At 37.8% G+C, this 18038-nt stretch overlaps 1 protein-coding gene across 1 annotated transcript in view; it reads left to right on the top strand.

Annotated features, from left to right (window-relative positions):
- Window positions 1–18038, top strand: part of RPAP2 (RNA polymerase II associated protein 2) — a 91700-nt gene that overhangs the window by 16807 nt on the left and 56855 nt on the right. The window contains exons 7-9 of the mRNA XM_084873419.1: window positions 9999–10034; window positions 12128–13064; window positions 16473–16555. Of these exons, the coding sequence (XP_084729545.1) occupies window positions 9999–10034; window positions 12128–13064; window positions 16473–16555 (1056 nt within the window). The remainder of the gene's footprint in view (window positions 1–9998; window positions 10035–12127; window positions 13065–16472; window positions 16556–18038) is intronic.

Here is an 18038-nt window from a genome sequence, read left to right as displayed (position 1 = left end):
AATATGCTAAATAGACTGAAAGTCCTTCCAGACATCATTGCAGACGAAGCGCGGGACCCAGGCTGGAGGGAAGCCGCCCTGGTCCTGGGTGTCTGCCGGTGGCTGGAACAAAGCAAAGCCTGTGTCCCAGGTGCCAGGGGAAGCCGGGGCCGGGGGCGGGGGCGGGGGCGGGGGCGGGGGGGGGGGGGGGGGAAGGCCTACTCTTGCACGAATTTTTGTACATCAGGCCTCTAGTATACATATTCTAAGCGATAAACAGATGTACATACAAACATAGATACAAAAGATTTTTCAGTATGTTATTTCTAGTTTTAGATTTATTTTGCTAAAGTTACAGTTAATCATCTAATTTATACTATTAATCATCTAATTTATACTTTAGTAAAATAATATGAAAACATTTATGAAGAACAAGCTTGAAGCGTATTTAATAATACCCTTAACTAACATGATTACTAATTTTGGTTTTTGAAGTGAGCTTATTTCAGTTAAATTGAGAATTATCTCCAGGACAACAAAAACTTTTAAGGGAATAAAAGATACTTAGAAAGATGTTGTGAGAACTGAATTAAATAAGACAGCTTGTTTAAAGTGCTAAACGTCTTATTTGAGGACTTACCCAATAATGTTTAGCAACCTAAGCTCAGAAAAAAAAAAGGATGACATGTGAACTGTAGAAGGTTTAGGGAGAAAGAATCTGGGATTATTGAGAGGACAATACTGTAACTCATAATTGTAGAACTCAAGAAAACAAATTTAATGAGGGTCTGCCAACCTAGAAGGACAGAGCTAATGTAGAGGCAGGAGGTCAAAATGAGGTCACAAAGCACACTTAGGAGTGATAGCTGTAGATGAGATAGAGGTTGTGGTCAGAGACGGAAAACTCTTATTTCAAGATTTTGGAGGCAAATAGTTTCAAATAATGAGGTTTAAGTATGGCTGAATCGGGGAAATCAAAATGTAAACTTTATTCTAAATCATGCTTACAATTCAAGATAGTTTTATGAGAAATCTCCAGCTACACAATTTGATATTCTTTGAGAAAAAAAATGAGTTAAAAAAAATTCAATCTCTGCCGAAACCGGTTTTTGGCTCAGTGGTAGAGCATCGGTCTGCGGACTGAAAGGTCCCAGGTTCGATTCCGGTCAGAGGCAGCATGTACGTTGGTTGCGGGCACATCCCTGGTGGGGGGTGTGCAGAAGGTGGCTGGTCGGTATTTCTTTCTCATCGACGTTTCTAGCTCTCTATCTCTCTCCTTTCCTCTCTGTAAAAAATCAATAAAAATATATTTTTAAAAATTAATCTCTAAAGAAGGCAAGGGGAAAACTAGAATATAGTAAGTGCCTACTATATGGTAGGTAGATTTTTAAAAATTGTGGTAAAATATATAACAAATTTTACCCTTTTAACCATTTTTCGTTTTTAAGTGTACAGTTCAGTGGTATCAAGTACTATCATATTGCCCTGTAATTATCACCTCCATCCATCTCTCGAACTTTTTCATCTTCCCACACTTTCTGTTACGTGGTTTTATGTATCATTTCATTTAATCCTCACATAACATAACTTTTTATAGAGGGGGAAATGGAAGCTTTCAGAGGTTAGCTGACTTCCTAAGATCACTACAGCTAACAAGTAGTAAATCTAGGGTCTGAAGTTAGGTCTTTCAAAGTCTAAGCTCTTTCTACAACATGCTGCCTCTAACCAAAGTCAGAAAATACTGCAAAAGTTGTGAGAATACCAACTTTGCTTAACCCCTGTTGTAAAAACTCAATATAGTTTACAAGCTACTATTTTCCAAATTTCCTTTGTTTCATTTTTCTGTCTAATGGTTAAAAACAACAATAGCACAACTAGTAATTGTTGTTTCTAGATATTTTATATAGATTCTTTTTCTTCTGTTTTAAAAAGCAAAAGAATCCTGAAAAATATCAATTAAATTTAGTAGTCCTATAGTAATTAGTTATGTCATTGAGAGTTATTTCAGTAGAGTAAATGCCTACTCTACTGAAATAGAGGAAATATATTCCAGGAGGCAAAGAGTTGATGATTGAATAGAAAATGATGAGTGCAGATTTCTTTAAAGAAGGCTTTTATTGAAAGGAGACAGGGCTGTACAATTGAAGAACAGGGTTAAAAAGATGGGGTACATTTGCTAAAAGGAAAACATAAGAAAGGAAAGAGGAAAAGGAAGAGTGAAGTAAAACATCAAAGTAAAATACATAGTATTAGCTTCAAATGCCTTACTGTACAAACTATATCTATCTTTATAGACCCAGCTGAATCTGAAGCTTTTTTTCATTAGCTCAGCAGGAAGTGTTTAAAAATTCTCTAATTTCCTGTGGCAGCTCATACATCTCTCCTGTTACTTATCAAGTACTCATGAAATTAGTGATGCAACAGTGTAGTTCTCATGAGCTATGCTGTTGGTGTTTGATTGCTGGCTTTGCCAATTATGAGCTGTGTGACTTTCAGCAAATGACTTTGGTACTAAGTCTTTGTATCTGTAATAGGATGATAATAGCAGGTATATGATTCTTATAAGGATTAATATTTATAAAGTTCTTAGAATATGTGTTTTTCCTTCTACTAAATTATAAGATCCTGATGAATAGGAAACTATTCTTTGTACCACCATACCCCTCATGGTCCATACATATAATAGTTCATAATTTTATATAATTAGGAATTTGTTGAATGATGGAATATACTCTGTATTTGCAGGTTAGCCATTTAGTGTAAGGATCCAATTGAGAATCACTGTATCTGCACATACTTTCTTCCTTACAGTGATACTCAGACCCCAGAGGACCAAATGCCAGACAGCTACATAGTACTGAACCTTCATAATTTTAGGCATGAAGACTTGGACCAGGAAATGTGATAATAAGAGTGAGAGAACTAAAGTGGAAGTGGGAGAACGTTGTCAACCGGGAATAAAACACAATTGTAAACTTTAGCATATTATTTAGGCCAAAAAAAAACCTCTACAAGGGAGTTATAAATATCCCTGTAGCAGTCAAGGCTAATCACCACCCAAGCAGTGTCATTTGTTTTCTTTGAGAAAGACCAAACCATGGTAGCTTCTATGATTATAGTTTTAGTGAGTGGGAAGAAGTAGGGTAAACAGAATAATTTGGATGATTGGGAAAGCATACTCCTCAATTGGCTGAGGGACTTTAAGGAAGGAGGAAAAAATAGATTAAATTTTTACTCTCAGGCAACTCACTGCCATTGCCTTATTCTGCCTTTTCCTTTTATATGTTTTTATTATCTTTCTTGGAAAATTCCTGAACTGCAGGGCAGTCTCTAGAGCAGGGATGCCAAATCCTTGTTTCATCTTGTATGCCTCTGGTGTGTGGCACTGGAAAGGAGAATAGTCGAAAAGAATGCCTTTGTCAGTTAGCAGTGCCTCCCATAACTAAGAAGAGGATTGTCAAGAGAGTCTGCAGTGCCTCCTATGCTTGAAACTGAACAAAAGATGAGTGGGTTATCTAGGTAAGAGTTATATGCCTAATGCTGTGATGTTTTAATTATATAGAGAAACTAGAGGCCTGGTGCACAAATTCATGCATGGGTGGGGTCCCTTGGCCTGGCCGGCAATTGGGCCAATCAGGGCTGTCTCACCCAGTCCTCATCAGGGCGATCGGGGCTGGCTCACTTGGGGGAGGGACCTCGGGAGGTTGGCTGGCCAAGGGAGCTTGGCTGTGGGAGCACACTGACCACCAGGAGGCAATTCCTGCATTGAGCATCTGCCCTCTGGTGGTCAGTGCACTTCATAGGGACCGGTCGACTGGTCATTCAGTCGTTCGGTCACTTAGGCTTTTATATATATAGATTAGTGACCTGTTGCTGGAATATTCTTGAAAGACTCTGGCTTGCCACCGCCACCTCTCCCACCCTCCCACCTCTCCTGCTGAGAGGGGCAGGGTGGGTGGGGTGGGGTGGGACGGGGTGGGACAGGACCCCACCCTGTCCCACCCGCCCCACCACGCCCATGGCCACCTCTGCCACTGTCTCCATGGCCTTGCGCACACTGCCACCACCGTTGCGCCTACCCGCCCCACTGCCCCCGCTGTCCTCGCTGCCTTCCCCCGCCTCCGCAGCCACGCGCCACCTCTGTGCGCTTCAACCTGCCCCATCCCACACTCTGCCAGTGCTTTCCCTCCAGCAGCCACCTTGCTTTCCACTTTCCTTCCCTCTTCCTTCTATGCTGTCTTCTGTCTTCACTCCTCCCTTCCTCCGCATATGCAAATCAACTGCCATCTTTGTTGGGTTAATTTACATACTCTGGCTGGTGGGTGTGGCTTGTGGTGTAGTAGAATATTGGTTAATTTGCATATTACTCTATTATTAGGTAGGATACTTGTAACTGACATTTTTCTCTGGTTGTCTTTAAATGCCATAACTCAAATGATTTCTTGTTCTATCTAGCCATTTAGCTTGATGTTTTTTAATTGAAGGTTTTTGTAATATGATCTTTATTGCAGCCCTATTTTGCCCTTTAAATGGAATTTATGCTCAGTGTCTTAGCTTATCTTTAATGCTTTCTGCTTCCTTATATTTACTTTCCCCCCGCTAACAATTAACTTTTTAGAGCCATTTTAGGTTTACAATAAAATGGAGAAGAAGGTACAGAGATCTCCCATATGCCTCTTGCCCCCACATAAATCATATCCTCCCCTATTAGCAACCTCCTCCTTCAAAATGATACATTTATTAAATTTGATGAGCCTACATCAACATGTTCTTATCACCAAAGTCCATGGTTTACATTAGGGTCCACTCTTGGTGCTGTACATTCTATGGTTTGGACAAATGTATGTCGGCTTGTGTCCACCATTGATAATATCAGGCCCTAAAATCCTCTGAGCTCCACCTCGTCCTTCCACCCTCCCTACCCCCACCCCAAATTCCCGATCTTTTTACTGTCTTCACAGTTTAACCCTTTCCAGAATGTTATATGGTTGGAATTATTAATAGTAGATAGCCTTTCAGACTAGCTTCTTTCACTTAGTGATATGCATTTAAGTTTTCTTCATGTCTTTTCATAGTTGATGGCTCATTTCTTTTTAATGCAGAATAATATTCCACTGTCTGTATATAGCACAGCTTATTTATCCATTCACCCAATGAAGGACATTTTAGTTGCTTCCAAGTTTTGGCAGTTATGAGTAGAGCTATTATAAATATCCATATCCATGTGCAAGTTTTTATATGGATATAAGTTTTCAACTCCTTTGGATAAATACCAAGGCACATAATTTGTGGGTTGTATGGTAAGAGTATGGTCAGTATTGTAAGAAATCATTGAAATGTCTTCCAAAGTGCTCTACTATTTTGCATTTTACCAGTAATTCAGCATTTGATGTATTTTGGATTTTGGCTATGCTAATAGGTATGGAGTGCTATTTCATTTTTGTTTTAATTTGCATTTCTCTGATGGCATATGAGGTGGAGCATCTTTTTATATGTTCATTTAGCCTATGTATCTCTTCTGTGGTGAGGTCTCTGTTAAGGTATTTGGTGCATGTCTTAGTTTCTTCGGGCTACTGTAACAAAATAGTGCAGAGTGGGTGTCATATAAGCAACAGTAATTTTTTCTCATAGTTATAATACAGAGACTAGAAGTCTGAGATCAGGATGTCAGGATGATTAGGTAAGGACCCTATTTTGGGTTGCAGACTTCTAGTTATATATAGCCTCACATGGTGGAATGGGAAGGGATCTTTCTGGTGTTCATAATCCCATATATGATGGCTTTGCCAACATGACCTAATTACTTCCCAAAGTCTTCACCTCTTAATACCATCACACTGGGCATTAGGATGTAATATATCAATTTGGGGCGGGGGGTACACAAACATTTAGACCCTTTGATTTTGTCAGTGTTCTGAATGTGGGCTATTCTAATAGGTATATAGTGGTGCTTCATTTTAATTTTCATTTTTCTGATGAGATGATGTAGAGCATCTTTGTATATGTTTGTTTGCCATATGTATATATTTGTTTTTCTTTCTTTTTTTCTTTTTCTTTTTTTTTGTGAGAGAAGAAGGGGAGCTAAGAGAGAGAGAGAGAAACATCAATTTGAGAAACATCAATCAGTTGCCTCCTGCACACCCCCTACTGGGGGTCAAATCAGCCACCTTTTAGTGTACAGACAACGTTCCAACCAACTAAGCCACACCAGCCAAGACTCTTTTTCTTTTTTTGTTTTTGTTCTGTTTTTAATGTTTTTATTGATTTCGGAGAGGAAGGAAGAAGGAAAGAGTGATAGAAACATCAACGATGAATCATTGATTGGCTGCCTCCTGCATGCCCCAAACTGGGGATCCAGCCCACAACTCAGGCATGTGCCTTGACCGAGAATTGAACCATGACTTCCTGGTTCATAGATTGGTGCTCAACCACTGAGAATGGTACCCTGTTTCCCCGAAAATAAGACAGTGTCTTATATTAATTTTCACTCCCAAAGATGCGCTAGGTCTTATTTTCAGGGGATGTCTTATTTTTCCATGAAGAAGAATACGGTACACATTTATTGTTAAATGAAAATAAAGGAAATTTATTACCTGTATACGGTATGGTAGTACGGTAGTTGTCAACACAAACCAGACAAACTGTGAATCCTACAGTATCAAGAATTTACTCATTTATTCAATGACAATCATGTCCTCATCTTCTGGAACATCATTATAACAATCCAATTCCTGAATTTCCTGGTGAATTTCTTGTGATTCCTAGGGGGGGCCTTATTTTTTTGGGGATGCCTTATATTTCACTCAGAAGGAAACCTGTAAGTAGGTCTTATTTTCGGAGGATGTCTTATTTTTGGGGAAACATGGTAGCAACATATACCAGATTCCCCTAGCCAGATTAGGGAATTATTCACTCTTCCCATTTCTCACTCATCAATCACCCAGAACATTAGACTTCATCTCCCATTGGCTTTCAAACCTCACATCTCCCACACCTCTCCATCCCTGTGGCCAATACCCATTGACCTTTTCTGAGGTAGCCTTCTTCCCTACCAATCCATTTTAAAATGCTTGAAACTCTTCATGGTTTTGTGTTGCCCTTTGTATGAAGTCCAAATGCCTTAACATGCTTATATGGCCCTTACGGACCTGGCCGTCCACATCTCCAGCTTCATTTCTCACCTCTTCCCTCTCCAAACTCTAAGTCCTTGCCATGTTGAATTTTTTCTGTCCCATGAATGTACTATCTCTTACTGCTGGCTTTCATATAGTTTCACTGCTTGGAATGCTCCTCCCTCTTCACTGGCTAATTCCTACTTATTTTTCAAACCATCTTCCTCTAGAAACTCTTCCCTCATCCACTAAATTAACTTGCTAGCCTGCAATAAATTCCCAATTCCATCAAGAAAGTATGGACTATGCTGTGACAATAGTAAACCCCAACACCTTAGTGACTTAATTACATGTATTTCCTTGACATTTAATTTAGAAGTGATTTATTATATAACTTACCAAAAATTCTAAAACTAACAAAAGTACAAGGAACATCCATATACCCTGTACTCAGGTTTTCCTATTGTTAATATTTTACTTCCATTTGCATCAGTATTTGAGAGTAAACTATATAAATTATGGCCCTTTGCCCCTAAGTATTTCAGTGGGTATTTCCTAAGAATAGAGGGGTCTCTTATATGACCACTAGAGGCTCTGTGCATGAAATTCATGCTCAACCTGCACCCTCTCCAATCTGGGACCCCTCAGGGATGTTGGATTGCTGGGCCTAAATAGGCAGTCGGACATCCCTCTCACAATCCTAGACTGCTGGCTCCCAACTGCTTGCCTGCCTGCCTGATTGCCCCTAACTGCTTCTGCCTGCCAGCCTGATTACCCTCTAACCACTCCCCTGCCAGCCTGATTGACACCTAACTGCTCTCCTGCTGGCCTGATCGTCCCCAACTGCCCTCCCTTGACAGTCCGGTTTGCCCCAAATGCTCTCCCCTGCATATTTCCTCTTTATTAGTTAGGGTTTTTTCTTTAACATATTGGACAGCCCTAACTGGTTTGGATCAGTGGATGGAACAATGGCCTGCAGACTCAAGGGTCCCAGGTTCGATTCCAGTCAAGGCCATGTACCTTGGTTGGGGGCACATATCCAGTGAGGACTGTGCAGAAGACAGCTGATCGATATTTCTCTCTCATAGACATTTCTAGCTCTCTATCCCTTTCCTTTCCTTTCTGTAAAACATCAATAAAATATATATATAAAAAGAATTAAGATTCCTCCATATCTGCCAGGCTGGTGTGACTCAGTGGCTGTGAACCCAGGCTGGGCCACGAGGGAATCTCTCCGTGGATCCCCATGCCTCTGCCAGCCTGAGACCTCAGGCTGGGGGCGCGGCCCGATTGCCACATGGGTGCCCATGCTGCTGCTGGCCGGAGACCCCAGGCTGGGGGCATGGATCCAAACTGCCGCTTGGTGCTGGAGCATTCCCAAGTGGCTGCAGGTGGGGGCAGAGTGATGCAGGGACGTTCCCGCCCCACCCCCAACTGCTTGGCACCTGCACTCATAGGCTCCAAGTGGCCAGGGGGTCGTCTGGGACCCCTGCTGCTCAGGGCCTATGGGCCTACAGGCTAGGAGCAGCCTGCGTCTAGAGCACATGTGTCAAACACAAGGCCCGCGGGCCAAATCCAGCCCGCCAGGCCTTGCAATGTGGCCCGCACCGCGCTGTCATCACTGCACTCCGCTGTCAGTTTATGACATTGTCAGTTTATGACTGTTCGGTAAACCATTCGGCCCGCGATTTAGGCTGGATTTTAGATTTTGGCCCCTTCTCTGATTGAGTTCGACACCCCTAGTCTAGAGGATGTTCCCGTTGCCTAGGAAACCCAAGCCTCCCTCCTGCTCTCTGGGGTTGTAGCCATCTTGATGGGTTTATTTGCATACTTGCTCTGATTGGCTGTTGGATGTGGCTTGTGAGTGTAGCAGAGTGGTGGTTAATTTGCATATTACTCTTATTAGGTAGGATAGTAAGACTTGAAGTCAGGTAATGTTAGTTGTCCAACTTTGTTCTCCTTCAATATTGTGTTAACTAATCTGGGTATTTGCCTCTATATAAAAACATTAGAATAAAAATAGAATAAATTTGTTGACATCAACAAAATAATTTGCTGAAATTATGGTTGGATTGCATTGAATCTATAGATGAAGTTGACATCTTAACAATATTGAGTCTTCCTGTTGATAAACATGGAATATCATTTCATTTATTTATTTATTTGTAAACTTACTTTTGTTTAATCCATTTTATAGTCTTCAGAAAGCACTTTTTCTGAGTCACTTTAGAAGTATGTTACAGGTTTCTTGTTTTCTTGGATTTATTTGCTTTTATATTTGTTCCTTTTTACTAGTATACCTGGCTTTCTAAGAGCTTTTTCTTCCCCATTTTTAACATCATGATGCTCAGCCAAATGTGATTACTGGTATTGCATAGCAAAATTTTTCTTCTAGTTAAATTAAACCATCTGTATACATAGTTTACATCTATACTATAATATAACTGCTTTATCAGAAATTAGGGCAAAAAATTTTACTAACCAATAAAGGAAATACAAGAGCTTCTATAATATCTGCCCTCAAAGAGCTTGTTGTTTATTTAAGAAATCTGAATTAAACATGAAAAGTAAGACATTTAGGTAATATTCTAGTATTAGGTCATAAAAGAGGACATAATTAATATATATTAATTGTACATTGCAATTTAGAGGAGGGAGTGATTTACATTAGCAGATTAGACAGGGAAAACTTTATTTGGCTCATGGAATTTGAACTAAATTATTACTAAATTTGGGGTAGAGATATTAACCCAGATTTCTTGTGGATGAGTTTCATAGTACTTTATCCATTAATTTTTTTCTTTAAAAACTCTTTATATTTTCTCTCCAATGTAATTATAGTAAACACTTGAATATATTTGACATATCAGTTACCTTCAATTTTCTATTTCTGTGTGTTGGTCACAGGCACCCTGATATTCAGCTGCTACAGGAGGGACAAAGGTATGGTTGAATCAGTATCACTTACCTTCTATATATATTCATGTTAATAAAAACATTAAGAGTAAACCAGGTGGTATGGGCTCTGGGACTTCCTGTACTGATGTATTATGTAAGTGCCCATTCTAGCCCACATAAAGAAATATTTGCCTTGTACAGCTTTTTCTTTTCTGATGGTAAGATGATGTGTTTGCTCTGTATGATTTATTGTACAGCTCTTTCTACCAAGAAAGTCTAATTGAACCTGTTGAAATATGACTCAAACACAGCTTCCATCTGAGATAATATGCTGCTTTGTCAACCAGATTGTGCCAATTAACATTTGTTGAAAGGTTTTTATAGCCTTATAGAATTTCAAAACATTAATGTATCTGTTATTTAATTATTTGAAAGTGTGTCTAAAGCATTAATAATAGAGGTTCCAAGTTGTGATTTTTCCCCCCCTAAAATCCCTTCATGATATTGCTTTCCCAATCGTAATCATCTCTCAAAATACGTCCTTTTATCTCTGAGAATAAATTTTCCTGGTTATTAGTCATTACCTTAGTTACATGGACTTGAGCCATAAAGTGAGAGATACTGACTTATTGATATATTTCTTTAATTTATAGTCAAAGTAGTACAGAAAAACATAATAACTTCAAATCCAGGGAAGAGTCTGAAATATATGAAAGCTTAATTGTTCTATTTTTTTTTTAAATTATATGTACAAGAGACAAGTCTCTTATGATATAGGCTAGATTCTAAATAAAAAATTTTATCTACTACTGAATAAACTTGCCATCTTTTCTCCATTTCCATTCACAACCTTACCTTCAACTCTGTTTTTCTTCTTTTACTCCCCAATCCTACATACTTTTATTAAACTGCTGCATTCTTTTACTTTATTTTTAAAAATCATTTCTAAAAATGTAATAGCCTTTTGGAGGAGCAGTTTTAGGTTTAAAGAAAAATTGCACAGAAAGCAGTTTCCATACACTCATTCCCCTGTACATGCTTCTTGATCCAGAATCCTCCTCATTTGGATCTTTAAAGTTCTTATCGTTGCATTTGTGTAAGAGTAACTGCTCATCTATCCTTCTTTACCTCAAAATTGTATAGACAAAGCTACTCTTTGCCTTCACTCTTTCATAATTCTTAATATTTTTTAAACCTGAAAATTGAAGAAATATAGTCAAAGGGAAAACTTGTTTTTAGCATTATGTTGTAATTCTAGAGTTTAAAATGTAAATATCTTTCATTGATAAATGTTGATTTTTCCAACTTTATTTTTTATTGTGACTGACTTCCTTGTGTTTTTCATTCTTTGGAACTTTCTGTATTATTATCAGTTAGAGTTGGAAAATGTTTAAACATCTCTTTTTATATTTATATCTTTCAAAGCCTAAACAAAGTTCCCTGTAATATGTAAGTGTATGTGTGTGTGTGTGTGTACATATATAAAAATATATGCTTTTTTGCTTGTTTGAGAAACCAGTAATGAAGTTCTCAAAAGAAACCCTTCTTTTAGAAAAAGGATATATGAAACAGAAATGGATCAGGCTAAAATAAAAACTAATTCAATAGGTTGTTTTGTTGTTGCTATTATTCTTATTAATTAATTAATTTATTTATTTTGAGAGAGTGGAAGAAAGAGAGGGAGGGGTTGGAGAGAGAGTGAGAGAGAGAGAAACATTAATGTAAAAAAGAGACATCGATTGGTTGCCTTTCGCACTCGCCCAAACCAGGCAGGGTTGAACCTGCAACCCAGGTATGTACTCTTGAACAGGAATTGAACCCATGACCCTTCAGTGCTCAGGCCAATGTGCTAATCACTGAGCAACACTGGTCTGGGCTCTTTTAACATTTAAAAAATAATTATAGGGAAAGGACAAGAAAGAAGATAATGATATCGAATAAGAACTGAAGAAATTATGTAATTATAGCTTTTTTCTGAAGTGTGTGTGTACTGGTATGTGTACAAGCTTTTACTTATGTAAGCCTAGAAATAAGGCTTTGCATAAGGAATAAAAATATCTACCTTGAAAGGTACAAAGTGTAAATACATGGGACATTCTGCTTTTCTGTTACAGTTAGTTTGTTTCTTTCTTTTACAGTGGCCATTCTGGAGAAGAAGTACAGTTATTCAATAAGGCCATTAAAACATCAGATGTTGACAATCCTGGCCATATTGAGAAGCAGTATGAATCTAATTTTTCTAGCACTCATAGCGATAGTAGCAGTGATAATGAGCAAGACTTTGTTTCCTCCATTCTACCAGGAAACAAACCAAACGCAAAGGGTATAAGGCAACAGCTTCACAAAAAAAGCATCATGAAAAAGAAAGCTTGTCAAAAATCTAACTTCAAGCAAGAAGACAAAGAACAGGCAGTAATAAATATTACTGAGCAGTTAGGCAATTGCAGATTAGATAGTGAGGAGAAAGCTGTTCCTTGTGAACTTCCTTTACAGAAGGTAAATACTCAGGTTTCTTTAAATAGTCCTTCAAGAGAAAAATTAGATGCTTCAGAAATTCCTGAAAAGAAATACAATAGTTCAGAAATAACTTTAGTAGGCATAAGTAAGAAAAGTGCTGAGCATTTTAAGAGGAAATTTGTCAAATCAAACCAAGTTTCCAGGACAGCTTCTAGTTCAGTGCAGGTGTGTCCTGAAGTTGCAAAGACAAACTTACTTAAAGTACTAAAGGAGACTTTGATTGAGTGGAAGACAGAAGAAACCTTGAAGTTTTTGTATGGCCAGAATTATGCTTCTGTGTGTCTAAAACCCTCGTCAGTCCCTCTGGTTAAAGAAGAAGAGCTTGATGAAGATGACATAAATTCTGACCCAGATAGTCATTCCCTCACCTTGCGGGAATCTCAGGACAGCTTGGATGCGTCTTTGCCTTTCAGGACCTCAGATACAGCCATTAAACCACTGCCAAGTTATGAGAGCTTGAAGAAGGAAACTGAAACATTAAACCTAAGGATCAGAGAGTTTTATAGAGGACAATACGTTTTAAATGAAGAAACCACCAAATCGCAAGACTCACAAGAGGTATGTCTTAATGGTGATGAGTTTTCTTTATTGCTAACATATGGAACATTCATAGCAAATCTTAGACCAGGAAGAAAAATACTGGAGAGATAGCTGTTAAATTTTCAGAAGGCTTTTTTAGTTGGTCAGTCTTTTCATTTAAAATGCCATTTCTAGTAATGTCATTACTATTTTCCAAATAAGTTGAAGTTTGCCCCTGAAAATTTTCATAAATGTGGAACATTTTTCTGTAATGTAGAAATAGGCTCTAATTGTGGGACAGAACTTTCTTTAAACATAGTTCGTATATATGTAGAACCTGTAAAGAGGCTTGTTTTTTCTTTATATGTATTCTTTCCGATTTCTACATGAAGTACATATCTTTGTGTTATTTTCAGTGGGGCTGTATGCAATGGAGTTGAGTGGTAAGATATTTGTTTGTATAATATTTGGCAAACATGCCCATTTAAGATATTATAAATGAAAATAATATATTAAAGGAGACTTATTGGGAAATAATAGAGAAAATGGAAATAACACATTCAGGTAAGACCTAGATTTGAATATCTGCTCTGTCCTTTACTAGCTGTATGAAAAGTTAGTTCTTGAATTTGATTGCTTATCTGTAAATGGGATTGTAAGTAGCTTCTCTTGCTCAGTTGTTACGTGTTTTAAAGATAATAAGTATAAAGCATTTATCACAGTGCCTGTCATATAATTGGTACTCAATAAACAGTAATTATATATGGAGACTGAATGTATGCCACTGAGGTTCAGGGAGATTTTTCAGTATTTCTAATACCCCATTTTGGTTGATGTGTAGTTTGGGAATTGAAGTCATTTGATATAAAGAGGAGTAGGCAATAATCTGGTTTTAACCACAAAACTTTGTTACTAAAGACTTCTGAATAAATGTGGCTTTGAAAACATTTGGAGATTTAGAAAGAAGATGAAAGTGAAAATGTAACAGTTTAGAAATTTTTTATATTTCTTGAGAATATTACCTAACTCAGTACTATATTTGAAATCACTTCAACTGTATTATTAGACAGTATCTATAACTTTTATTTTAAGTTTGAAGAAACATTAATTTTTGTCAGCTGTATAAACCTATCTTAGTACATAACTTGTTTTATCATTTTTGTGCTTACAAGCCTTAAGAAGGAAAAATTAATTCCTGAACTTTGACTGCTCCTCTGTTGCATAACGTTTTAGAACTTTTCCATTGAAGTATAGCTCAATACTGTAGCTCATTGAATTATCATAAATGAGCACTACCCAGACAAAAATTTGAGTAAGCCAGAGCCACGCTATCTCTTCTCCTAGGCATTACCTCTTTCCAAAATGAATTACTATTATAATAGCACAGATAAGTTTTGCCAATTTTGAACTATATATAAATGAATTCACACAGTATATGTTCGTTGGTGTCTAATTTAGTTCTTGCAACATTATGTTTGTGAATCACTTATTTGTTAACTCTAGTTTTATTCTTTTATTGCTACACTAGAGACATAGTGCATGAAATTCATGCATGGGGAGGGAGGTCCTTCAGCCCAGCCTGCACCCTCTCCAATCCAGAACCCTTGATCAGGCCTAAACCGGGAGTCGGACATCCCTCTCACAATCTGAGACTGCTGGCTCCTAATTGCTCACCTGCCTGCCTGCCTGATTGCTTTAACTGCTTTCCCCCCCCCTCCCCCGCCAGCCTGATCAGCCCTAACTGCCTCCGCCTGCTGGCCTGATCATCCCTAACTGCCCCCTGCCACCGACCTGGTCACCCTTAACTGCCCCCTCTCTACTAACCTGGTCGCCCCTAACTGCCCCCCCTGCCAGCCTGGTTGCCCCACACAGCCTGCTGTTTGGTTGTTTGGTTGGCCCTCACTGTCTCCCTCCCCCCCCCCCCCTCCCCGCTCCCCTGGTCCCCCATGCAGCCTGCTGTTCAGTCATTTGGTCGTCCCTCACTAACCCCCCTGCTGGCCTTGTCGCCCTATGCAGCCTGCTATTCGTTCGTTACTGTGAGGGTGTCCCGGCTGATTTGCATGTTACCCTTTTATTAGTATAGATGGTATTCCATTATAGAAATTATTTATTTATAAATAATTTATTTATATTTATGAGCATTTAGGCTGTTTCAATTTGAGACTATTATCAACTGCTGTATGAACTTTCTTATATATCTCTCTGCTAATGCGCATGCATTTCTGTTGGGTATGTATCTAGGACTAGAATTTCTGGATCATAATGTGTGGTATACATGCAACTATGCTAGATAATGATAAATGGTTTACCAAAATGGCTGTGGCAGTTTATATTCCCCTACCATACTATGAGAGTTTCCATGACTACATACTTTCACAATACTTGATATTGTTAGTTTTCACCATTCTGGTGGCATTGCTTTTTGGTTACATTTCTATGGTGATTAATGAGTTGAGCACTGTTTCATTTCTTTGAATATATTGAACATTTATTTTAAATAAAACTGATAACTTCATTATCTGGATTCCCTGAGGATTGACTTTTATGGACTAATGTTTCTTATTTCGGTCACATTGTTTTAGTGTTTCATTATGTAGCAAACATTGTATAGTAGAAGTTACAGAGATAATTTGAGGCCTCGGCTAACGCATCTTCCTCTAGAATGTATTTATGTTTGCTTCTGGCAGATTTGTATTAGTGCCAAATCTCCTTAATCCAATCAGGAGTTATAATGATTTGGAGATGGGCTTCAGTCCCTGTAAGAGCCAGCCTGTTTCCTATTCATTCTTACTCCTAGAGTGTGATCCTTCTAAGTCCTGGTCCCTCACTTGGGGCGTGTTGCTGGTGCCTCTCCTTCCTTGGCATGCCCCGATGGCTATTAGAAGAGCAATGCTTGGGTTCTCAGTTTCTAAATTGTCTCTTCTGAAATTAGTCAGTGGCCTCTCTGGAATTACCTCTCCAGAATCTCAGCCATAATTCTTTACTGCCTTGTTAGCAGTCTGACGCTTTCAAACGCGTTTTTCCCCCAGCCTTTTCAGTTCTCAGCAGGAGGAGTGGTTTGCCATTTCTTGTTTGCCATTTCTAGAAGCGGAATTCCCCATAATATATTTATATTATTTGCTAATTTTATCCTTTAATTTCCTACATTTACGTAGTATTTAGTAGTTTACAAAGTCTTTTTGTATGCATTTTCTCATTCAATGAAGAAGGTATTAGTATTCCTTTTAATGCAGATGAGGAAATACTCAAAAGTGGGCACATGATTCAGGCAAGTTTTCATAAACCTAATGACTGAACTGATACTAGAATTTAAATTTTATAAATTTCAAGTCTAGGTTTCATTCTGCCATACCACAGGTGTTAATTTTTGTATTTTAATGTTAATTATTCTTATAAAAGAATGTAAATTCATGTTTTTATTTTGTTTTGTTTAAAAATGTGACTCAGCACGATCCCACCTTTCCACTGATAGATTCAAGTTCTCAGAACCAGATTAGAAAACGCATCGTTCTCGAAAAATTGAGTAAAGTGTAAGTATGTAATTGTCATTCCACTTTTACAATATTTTTAAGTTAACTAGGTCTTTATGGGTTCATAATATATAGGTGTTATTGGATTTTGAACAGGGAAGAATAATGTGAAAGGTTTACATGGATTTCTTCACCTGAGAAATTTTGATTTTTAAGATATCCTACCAAGGAAATACTGAAATTAAGTTTTGTGTACAAGATGCACATAGTAAATAGGAAGGTTGAGATTATGGGAGTAGAAAACCAAACTACCTCACTTCAACTAAATAATCCAGTGAAGTCAGGGGGGAAAATATCAAAGCTAGACCCATTTAGTTACTGATTTGTGGTAAATGTGTCACATCAGTTTCACACGGAATAAGACTTTATAAAGTTTTAACAGTCTGTTAACTCACTCTGCATAAATATTCATAGAACAATTTCACACTCAGCAACTTGAGTTTTTGTTCAACTCAACTTTGCACTTTAGTTTTAAGCTTCCTGTGGTGGAAATTACTGTTCTTGTAATTAGCCCAGTCATAAATGACATTTAAAAATTGCAACTTTGGTTTCTCTTTCAAAAGAAGCTTTCAATCTTTTTTTCCAGAGTTATGAGAGCTGTTTTGAACTTTTTAGCCTGCATTTTCTTTCTTTAGTAGGAAAGATGGAAAGGTGTTTTTAGTCCTTGCTTAAGGTGTTATATATGTGGAGAAGTCTTAATTATGTGGTTTATTCAAACGAACAAAAACATTTTGGAAGCCATAGTATTATGAGCAGCTTATTCCTTTCTCTAAGTTTTACATTTTAAATTATACGTAATTTTAATATTTGTTGAGTGCCTTTTATATGTTAGGCTCTTCAAGTATGATAAATCTGTTATTAATTTTGCCTTTTATATGTTCTCATACTTATACATTTCTGTTAAATACTAAAGGCCCAGTGCACGAAATTCATGCACTGGGAGGGGGATGTCCCTCAGCCCAGCCTGCAGGAGGCAGCTGATCGATGTTTTTCTCTCATCGAAGTTTCTTGCTCTCTATTCCTTCCCCTTCCTCTCTGTAGGAAAATCAATAAAATATAATTTAAAAAAAAGAAAATAGATTCACATTATCATTCTTAAAATATATTTTTATTGATTTCAAAAATGGAGAGATAGAAACATCAATGATGAGAATTATTGATCTGCTGCCTCCTGCATGCCCCACACTGGGGATTGAACCTATAAATCGGGCATGTGCCCTGACCAGGTATTATACCATGACCTCCTGGTTTATAGGTCAATGCTCAGTCACTGAGCCACGTTAGCTGGACCACATATCATTTTAAACATTCTGTTATATTCCATTATATATATGTGTATGTCATAATGTATTTGACCAATCATGTGTTGATGAACATTGTTTCCACTTTAATATTACTAAAAATATTCCTACAACAAGCATATTTTTTATGCTTATCTGATCACTTTTGCAGAATAAATATTTTGGCGGGGAAAAGTTAGTGG

The sequence above is a fragment of the Pipistrellus hanaki genome (genome assembly GCF_964339955.1).
Source record: "Pipistrellus hanaki genome assembly, chromosome: 2".
Classification (NCBI taxonomy): Eukaryota; Metazoa; Chordata; class Mammalia; order Chiroptera; family Vespertilionidae; genus Pipistrellus; species Pipistrellus hanaki.
The sequence above is the reverse complement of the archived record's forward strand: the minus strand, read 5'-3'. Positions and strand labels throughout refer to the sequence as shown.